This window comes from Borostomias antarcticus, assembly GCF_949987555.1.
Source record: "Borostomias antarcticus genome assembly, chromosome: 20".
Taxonomy (NCBI): domain Eukaryota; kingdom Metazoa; phylum Chordata; class Actinopteri; order Stomiiformes; family Stomiidae; genus Borostomias; species Borostomias antarcticus.
In genome coordinates, this window is record NC_140253.1 from 10,207,915 (window position 1) to 10,218,063 (window position 10,149).

The 10,149-nt window shown below is 48.2% G+C and overlaps 1 protein-coding gene across 1 annotated transcript in view; it reads right to left on the reverse strand.

The window, feature by feature from the left end:
- Nucleotides 1-2,247: 2,247 nt before the first annotated feature.
- The window catches only part of htra3a (HtrA serine peptidase 3a), a gene marked incomplete at both ends in the record, with an annotated part of 18,686 nt that continues 10,784 nt past the window's right edge, over nt 2,248-10,149 (reverse strand). The window contains 3 exons of the mRNA XM_084454665.1: nt 2,248-2,289; nt 4,167-4,318; nt 4,424-4,551. Coding sequence (XP_084310791.1) covers nt 2,248-2,289; nt 4,167-4,318; nt 4,424-4,551 — 322 coding nt within the window. The remainder of the gene's footprint in view (nt 2,290-4,166; nt 4,319-4,423; nt 4,552-10,149) is intronic.

Below are 10,149 nucleotides of genomic sequence, written 5' to 3' on the forward strand. Positions count from 1 at the left end.
GGGTTTTTTCATGTCATCATTTAGAGTGTGTGTGTGGGACGGGGGGATTGGGGGCGGGGTCATAACCAACTTAAAAATAATGTAGCATGTGAGCGCGTGCCCACACATGGACGGGCGCACGTATACACTAATGCGCACACACTTAGGCCTACACACACACACACACACACACACAATGTGTGATCTCCATGGCAACACCAAACCTCTGGACGACCTTGTGTCACAGTGAAAGAGGGTTTTCCTGGTGATTAGGCCTAATTCACTTCACCTCTCACCTCTCTCTGAATGCGAAGGAATCTTCATCATCTTAGTAACACAGCTGGGTCACCACGAAGGGACACACTCATTTTTATTCATCAGTGTTTTATGGTGTGTCTGTATGTGTGTGTATGTGGGTGTGTGTGTTACAATTTTCAATGAGTGAACAGATTACCTGCTACATGTACTGTAGCAGGTAATCTGTGTGTGTGTATGTGCGTGCGTGTGTGTGTGTGTGTGAGCTGGTGTGTGTGTGTGTGGGGGGGCTGGGGGATATCTTTGCCTTTGTCTCATATACAGAAGTGTGATTTAATGTCCACACGAGCGGAGCATGAATCACTACATTATATTGTTTTTATTATATGTACACATCATCAGTCACATCATCATCCTCACTGTCTCATACAGTATGATGACTCTGGGTGGCCATATATGGATGGATCTTTTCTTAGCCCGTGTCCCAGTCTCTCACGTTGTAAGTTCCTTCTAAAGAGATGTGTGTGTGTGTGTGTGTGCGTGTGTGTGCATATGCGTGTGTGTCTGTGTGTGTCAGGACATGTGAGTGCCTGTGTGAGTTCGCGTTTGCCTCGAGCCTCATTTACACCATGTGATACAACCCCCGGGAGCCAGATTTTTTTTGACAGCTGGTGATTAGGTTGCCATGGAAACCAAACTAAACACAATTGCCCAGAGCTGTGAGCCGTGAGCTATTGCTTGCCTTGCTGATGCGATGCCCTCTCGCCCACGGGGTACAGACCCATTTCCAATTTATACACCCAGCACCCGCGCCCTCCAGTCACACACACACACACACTGCTCCACTGAGAGAGAGAGAGACAGAGAGAGAGAGAGAGACAGAGAGAGAGACAGAGCAACATCAAAGAGCATCATCATCATCTCTCTTTCTCTTTCTTGTCATCTTGCTGATTTTCTGTCATCACCCATTCCCCCCTCTCCCTCTCTCTCTCTCTCTCTCTCTCTCTCTCTCTCTCTCACTGTCCACTCTATCCTCTCACACAATCTCCTTTAATTCTCTTATCAAATGTACATAATGGCCCAGTCATCCAGACTGTTTTGTTATCAACACCCATACAATCTAACTCTTATCTTGCCCTGAATGCTGTTAATTGGTTAGACCCAGGTCATCGCCTCACAAAGCTGTCTCATTCTTTGCCCTTGACCAGTAAGAGCCTTTATACACACACACACACACACACACACACACACACACACACACACACACTGACACACACACAAAGGCTTCAGAGACGATAGCTCATAGTATTGAGATTGACCCTGTCCAAACCAAACATGGGTTAGGCAGAGATAGGCGGGCGCGCAGATGAAGAGACCGCCCACGGCGTGTCAGCGCGGCGAGGGTAACGTGTAAACAGGCCATATGAGGCGCTGACTGCCAAGCACACAGACCCCTGTTTTAAACCTGTCACGGTTGATTTGTATGGGCTGGAATCAACTTCCTCATGATGTCCCAAAACACATTAAAGGGACATTTCACGGGATGTTTCTAAAAAAAAAAGCACATACTGTTCAGTATAGTTCAAAAACAGGAAATGAAGTATTGGGAGAGGAAGGGATGGAGAGACCTGAAAAAGAAATAACGGGACATGGGAAAGCGAGGTTAAGGATGGAAAAGAGAGGGATGGAGAGAGAGAGAGAGAGAAGGGTGGGGGTGAAGAGAGGGAGAAATGGTGGAGAGATGGAGGGTATGACAAGTTGAGGAGAAACCCCACATACTGGAGCATCATGGGAATTGTGCGTGTTATGTAAGCATTTTCCATCTGTAGCGGCATACACGCACACACACATACACACGCACACACACACACACACACACACACACACACACACACACACACACACACACACACACACACACACACACATACACACGCACACACACATACACACACACACACACACACACAGAAAGTCGCTCCCCTCTCCCGATAACGTGACGTCTTAAGTGCTTCAGCCATTACCGCTTTGCTTACGTAAAGTCCTCTTGGGTCCCTGGGAAACACGAGGACACTAGGAGGGTTCGTTATGGCTGCAGGGAGACCCCCCCTCCCCCCTCCCCCCTCCCCTCCCCCCCCTCCCCACTATTCCATTCCTGTCCTCTCTCCCTCCTTTCTTCTCCACAAAGCAGTTTTTCCTCCATGCTCAGGGTCTTTAGAAACCCATGTTCTGGGGAGGCATTTCACTAGTGATGCAGTCCATGGAAAAAGCTAGCGTGTTGTCAGGGTTTGGTTGGTCAGTGTGTGTGTGTGTGTGTGTGTGTGTGTGTGTGTGTGTGTGTGTGTGCGTGCTTCTGTCTGGTGTCCTAGTGAAACTCTAAGAACTGGTTGAGGCAGTCAGGGAAAACAACCGTTAGAAGATCAGTGTAAACAGCGATGTAAGTTTATCGATGGACATTAACTCACGCACGTACGCACGGACAGACGCAGACGTGTGTGCTCGTGGGGTACACACACACACACACACACACAAACACACGAGGCACAGAGTGAGTGCTCTTACGCAATAGTGAGACACAGCTCAGTGGCCATTCAATTATATCAGAGCATGGAATGATCAATAAAAGCATCACCCCAATCCCATGGGCACAGATTACATAACAGGCCAGGAGTCTGGATTAGGATAACTGCACTGTTTGCTCTCGCACTCAATCTCTTTCTTTCTTTCTTTCTTTCTTTCTTTCTTTCTTTCTTTCTTTCTTTCTTTCTTTCTTTCTTTCTTTCTTTCTTTCTTCACTAACTCTCAATCTCTCTCTCTCTCTCTCACACACACACACACACACACACACACACACACACACACACACACACACACACACACACACACACACACACACACACAACACACCTGTCTCTGACCTCTAACCAGATATACGAGTCAAGTCTTGGTCTGAGCCAAGGTTCAGCAAGTAGATCCAGTACAGCTTGTCTCTGTTCTGCTATGGTCCCCTGTTGATATTACTCGGAACTCAGAAACAATGCCAGTCTTATCATTGTTGTCAGAATCAGAATCAGAATTTGTTTATTGCCATGCAGTTTTTCAACGTACTTGGAATTTTCTTTCAGTCGTGGTTCATATAATGGAGACATCATTGGACAGGGTTCGAGGACGAGACACGACAGTGCAAACAGCGAGTACAAAATTCTAGTGTAAAAAAGGATAAGCTAAGAAAAAGGACAATACACAAATATTTATGCAGTCATACAGAGAGTATGCAGTGTGTCCTATACAGTACATTCAGGTCAAGGGCAAGTGTGTGTATGTGTATATATGTGTGTGTGGTGTGATACTCTGTATCTAGTGTCTTTTTCCAACCTTGCTGTAATTCCACTGCTGAAACACATCAATAAAGTATCTATCTTATCTTATCTTATCTTATCTTATCTTATCTTATCTTATCTTATCTTATCTTATCTTATCTTATCATAAGATATGTGAGTGCAGCACATTGTATACAGTGCATTCAGGTCATGTGCAAGTGTCTATCAATGGTATCTCTCAGCGGTGGCGGGGTCCGTGGTGGGACAGGGGGAGGTCAGAGGGGGACACAAGCCTTGTTGAAGAGGCTGGTGGCCGTGGGGAAGAAGCTGCCTCTGTGGCGTGCGGACGTGGTCCTGATGGACCGCAGCCTCCTGCCTGAGGGGAGGGGCACAAAGAGATTATGGCCGGGGTGGGAGGGGTCGGCTTCAGTCTTGGCCTGGCCCGCTTCAGGGTCCTGGAGTTGTGCAGAACCAGGAGGGAGGGCAGGTTGTAGCCGACAACCTTCGGATGACACGCTGCAGTCTGGCCCTGTCCTTGGCTGTAGCGGTGGAGAACCAGATGGTGATGGAGGAGGTGAGGATGGACTCGATGATGGAGGTGTAGAAGAGTACCATCATTTTCTTTGGTAGTCTGAATTTCTTTAGCTGCCTCAGGAAGTACATCCTCTGCTGTGCCTTCTTCACAAGGGAGTTGGTGTTTAGTTCCCATTTGAGGTACTGGGAGATAGTGTTGCCCAGGAAGTGGAAGGAGTCAACGGTGGCCACTGGGTTGTCATTCAATGTGATGGGATGGAGGGGGACTGGTAGCTTTCTAAAGTCTACAATCATCTCCACTATCTTGAGAGCGTTGAGCTCCAGGTTGTCTTGACCGCAGCAGGACAGCTGCTGGTTGATCTCCCATCTGTAGGTGGATTTGTCTCCCTCAGAGATGAGTCCGATGAGGGTGGCGTCATCCGCAAACTTCCGGAGCTTGACAGACTGGTGGCTGGAGGTGCAGCTGTTTGTGTACAGAGAGAAGAGTAGGGGGGAAAGCCGGTGCTGATGGACCTGAAGTCAGAGATGTTTTTTTCCCAACTTCACGTGCTGTTTCCTGTCGGACAGGAAATTGGTGATCCACCTGCAGGTAGAGTCAGGCATGTGCAGCTGGGAGAGATCGTACTCCAGTGTGAGCAGTGGGATGGTGTTGAAGGCAGAACTGAAATCCACAAACAGGATCCTGGCGTAGGTGCCTGCGTGTTCCAGATGCTGTAGAATGCAGTGAAGGGCCATGTTTATTGGGTCGTCCACAGACCTGTTTGCTCTGTAGGCGAACCGCAGGGGCTCCAGGAGTGGGCCTGTGAAGGGTTTCAGGTGCAGCAGAACAAGGCGCTCAAAGACCTTCATTACTACAGAGGTCAGGGTGACGGGCCTGTAGTCATTGAGGCCAGTGATGCTTGCTTTCTTTGGGGACAGGGATGATGAGATCTTGAAGCAGTCTGGTACATGGCATGTCTCTAGTGAAGATGTCTGTGATCACCGGGGACAGCTGATCAGCACAGAACTAAAGCATGGAGAGGGAGACAGAGTCTGGTCTGGCCGTGTCCTGGGGGTTCTGTCTCCTGAACAGATGGTTCACATTCTTTTGATGGTAAGAGGCTGTGCTGCAGTGTCGGGGGGTGGGGGGGGGATGGGGGTGGGGGGGGATTGCCTGTGGGGAGTTCTGGGCCTCTGTTGGAAGATCTAAAATCTGCAGTGGAACTCTTTCAGGTCATTGGCCAGGTGGGGTCGTTAGTGGACTGGGGGAATTTCGGCGTGTCGTTGTTGATCTGTCTCAGGCCTTTTCAGACAGAGGACGTGTTCCCCTATGAGAACTGAAGTTTTAGTTTCTCTGAGAAGCGTTGTTTAGCCTCCTTCGCTGCCTTGCTCAACCTGGACTTGGCCTAAATCGTCTCCACTCCCTTCCTTACTTCCTTACTTCCTCTTTCTCCAGCCTTAACTTCCGAGAGTTTAGCTGTGAACCGGTCGTTTTTGTAGCTGATTTTGGTTTCGATTTGGGACACATACGTTCTCACAGTGGCTGACGAATGACGTCTCAGTGTCTGTGTACTCGTCCTGGCTGTTACCAGCCTCTGCACCCGCCCACTCAACATAGCCTCCATGTCTTGAATGTCCTAACGACAGGCTTAGAGAGTGTTAGTTTCTGCCTGTATTTAGGGATCAACTGGATGGTTTCGTGGTCCGAGTGTACCGGCGGGAGCCGGCGTGATGCACGTTGTTTATGCTGGTGTAACAATGGTCGAGTATGTTGTCCTCTCTGGTCGAGCGTTTGATCTGCTTATGGTATTTGAGAAGTTCATGATTGAGATGAGCTTTGTTGAAGTCCCCGACCACCACAACAAGTAGGCTACATCGGGATGGTTTCGTTCTGTTCCGCGAGCCGGCTTTGCGCTTCATAACCCGGTGCGCTAGGAGCGATGTAGGCTAAACACAGAACAAATGAGCTGAATGAGCTGAATTCAGGGGGGGAACAGAATGGTCTGGAGTTCATGAAGAGGGATTCCAGCTCTGGAGAACTGTGCTGCTGAACCACAGTAATGTGCTGCACCATGAGTCATTCACCAACAAACAAATACCACAGAGAACAGGGTCACGGTCCCCTCTAAACAGCTGGAAGCCTTCAAGCTGTACGGCGGCGTCTGGGATATGATGATGACCTAACCATGTCTCCATAAATGCCAGGATCGAGGATGATGAGAAGTCTTTGTTTTTCACTACTAGTACCTGGATTTCATAGCGAGCGCCTGGACCAAGGTGAGCGTACCTTTGACATCCAAAACGTCCAAAATGTCTACAGTTGGGATGAGAAACTCCGGAATGAAATCTGCAGGGGTAAAATTCCCTAATATTCATGAGCTGCTCTCTGGTGAGGGAACACTGAGGGCTGGTCGCAAAACACTCAATTAAAGGAAAAAAAACAACAACACAACAAAGCACACCAACACACTACAGCAGCTTTACACGCCGCTATTTTAGAGACTCTAAGGCTGCAATAGTGCATTGGTGCGCTCTGTTCTTTGTTGTTTTTTTTCATTACATGGCGCCATCTTAGAGACATTACTATACTTACTGTTGAAACTGGCCTGTTTTTCTGAAGGAAGACACAAAATAAACTAGGAATTCAAGACTCTGAAGGAGCTTTGAGGTGGTTGGTAGAAACATTATGAGTACACACACACACATATACAGAGCAATATGCAGACGTGCACGCACACACATACACACACACACACACACACACACACACACGAGAAGAACGTTTTGAATTATTCAGAGTTCCAAATAAAGCCAGAGGGAGGGGAGGAGGGGTAGAGAGGAGCAGGGGGAGGGGGCAGAGAGGGAGAGAGAGAGAGATGGAGAGGGAGTGGTAGAGAGAGCAACATGGAGAGAGATAGAGGGAGAGAGGTTGAGAGAGAGGGGGAGAGAGACTGGCGATGGGAGACTGACAGTGCAACAGAAAGAAAGCATGACTCATCAGTTCAGCATGCTCTGCTTCACGGACGAAGAAGAAGGACAGTTGTTAATGGAACTTAAATGTCTGTAAATGTCTGTACTGTACAAGGATATTTTCAGGTCTCACTTCACCATAAAATTAGACCTCTCTCTCTATTTGAGTTTGTTTATGTGTGTGTGTGTATGTGTGTGTGTGTGTGTGTGTGTGTGTGTGTGTGTGTGTGTGTGTGTGTGTGTGCGTGCGTGTGTGTGTGTGTGTTTGTGTCTGTGCGTGCGCGCGTGTGTGTGTGTGTGTGTGTGTGCATGTCTCATTTTACCACAACCTCCTTGGCAGAGTGCATTTGAGGTTGTCCAGAAGAATTCAAGGTGAAACTGTAATCCATGTGTTGGCCTGGATCTCTAGTTTCAAACCAAAACAGTTTTCCATTTTATGACCATTTGAATTTGTTCATGGTAAACAGCTGACGCAAGAAACTTTAGTTGTCTCTTCTCCATATCTAACTTTCTAAACTAACCAACCAACCAAACAACCAACTAACCAACCAACTCCCTCCCTCCCTCGCTCTACCTCTCTCACTATATTAGCATCACTATTTCTGTGAACTCAGGGAGAGACAAGTCTCTTGTACACTAGGAATTCAGGACTCTGAGGGAGCTTTGAGGTGACTGGCATAAACATTATGAGTACACAGACACACACACACGCACGCACGCACGCACACACACACACATACGCACACGCGCAAGAGACTCAATGCAAAATACATCAGGAAAAACAATGGCTCTAACTAACTAGCTAACCAGCTGCTACAAACTCAAATTCAACTTTACGGTTATGTGTGTTTGGAAGCCAGAGGTTTGAGCCCAGTTAGAACAGCAATGACCTCTATCCCCATGAGAGGACAGGATATGGAGAAGAGAAGAGAGGGAGGAGGAGGGAGAGGAGCAGAGGGAGGAGAAGAGGAGAGAGGGAGAGGGGAAAAGAGAAAGAGAGAGAGCAAGGTCAGAGGGAGGGAGAAGGGGGGAAGGGAGAGAGAGGGAGGAGAAAGAGAGAGAGAGAGGCGGAGGAAAGAAAGAGAGTGACAGACGAACAGTCCTGACCTCTCAGAAGCACCGGGGCCTCGCCGTGACACTCCCCCGCAGGTCACTCGTTTTCTTCTCTTCCCTCTCTCCATCTCTCTTTTTTTATCTTCAGTTTCTTCCCCTCTGCGCCACCTCTGTCTATTTCTACTTCCCTTCCTCCCCCACAACTACAGCCTGTCTACTGAGGGCAGTCTGTCACAGCCGGGACCCCCACTGAGAAACACAGCCCCCGCTGGGAGAGACCAGTGTGGGGGAGCTGAAGGAGGTGGGGGGGAGAAGGAGAGGCTGTATATATTAGGGCTGTTAATCAATTTTAAAAAAAAGAATGTAATTAATTATATGATCTGTAATTATTTAAACTCATCAATTGCAATTAATTGCATATATCATTTTTTGCTGGGAAAAGGCCCAAATTAATATATTTCAATTAAAAAAAGTATTATTTGCAATATCTTGTGTAAGGCTATTAATCTATCTGATCAACATATTTGGCAATCAGTCTGAATATATATATATATCCATCCATCCATCCATCCATCTTCATCCGCCTATCCGGGGTCTATATGAGATAGAGAGAGAGTGAGAGAGAGACAGACTTGAATAAAACTTCATTGCTGCTCTGGATCGACAGATAGGGCTGGCACGAAAGTAACTATTTCACACACACACACACACACACACACACACACACACACATTTTCCATTGTAAAACAGCTCTGACACCCCTTTTCATTAAGACTTCTCCATAAAAGCAGATTGTACAATCCAAAGAATGTGAGGAATTATAGTAGGCTACCCCCTTCTCAAGCAATGTCAAGTACAGAGCAAGACAAACACTATATATGTATACATTCACAGAATACAGATATATTCACACACACCCACGCACGTGAACACACACACACACACACACACACACACACACACACACACACACACACACACACACACACACACACACACACACACACGTTCATCCGTTCCTCTCAGTGCCTCTCCAGCCCTTTGATAGTGATTTATGCCTCCTCTCCTCTCCTCCCTCTCCTCCCTCTTTCCTTCGTTTTAATCAGCCCAGGCAGGCTCACTGTGTACAGTAGACCTATCCCCAACACATGGTACCACTTATCCAGCGTGACTGAACACGGCCTTAACGCGCCTTTATAATTAGGACCAATCCAGGCAGCCAAGCGCTCCAGTCCACCGATGCCTGTATAGTCCACAGACGCCTGCGAATAGGACGGGGCCGGCGCTGGAGACTTGCATCGTTGTGATACGGGGAGCGCGGGGGTGGGAGGGAGGGAGAGATAGGGGAGAGAGAGAGAGAGAGAAAAGAGGGAGGGAGAGAGAGGGAGAGAGAAAGAGGGAGAGAGAAATGGGGAGGAGAGAAGAGTGAGGGAGAGGGAGAGAGAGAGGTAGAGAGAGGGGAGAGAAAGAGGGTGAGAGAAATGGGGAGGAGAGAAGAGTGAGGGAGAGGGAGAGAGAGAGGTAGAGAGAGGGGAGAGAAATAGGGTGAGAGAGAAATAACATAACAGGGGAGAGGGAGAGGAGGGAGGGGGAGAGAGAGAGGGAAAGAGAAAGAGGGGAGCAATGAGAGGGAGAGAGGGAAAGAGAGAGAGAAAGATGGAGACGGAGAGGGCGGGAGAGAGGGGGGTGGGGGGGTGGGAGAGAAATTGAGACAGAGAGACAGAGGGAGAGACAGAAGGAGGGAGGAAGTCCCAAAGGACCAAGAACCCTTTGGTAATTATTGTAATTGCCTGCTTCAGTCCTTTGTGGTTCCACAGACAGGTCTAGACCTCATGCCGCTAAATCAATACCTACTGTATTGCTGCCTGCTGCTAAGATCTAACCATGTCCCCCACCCACACACACACCCACACACACACACACACACACACACACACATACACACACACACACACACACACACACACACACACATACACATACACACACACACCCACACACACACTTACACACACCCACACACACACACATACACATACACACACACACCCACACACAC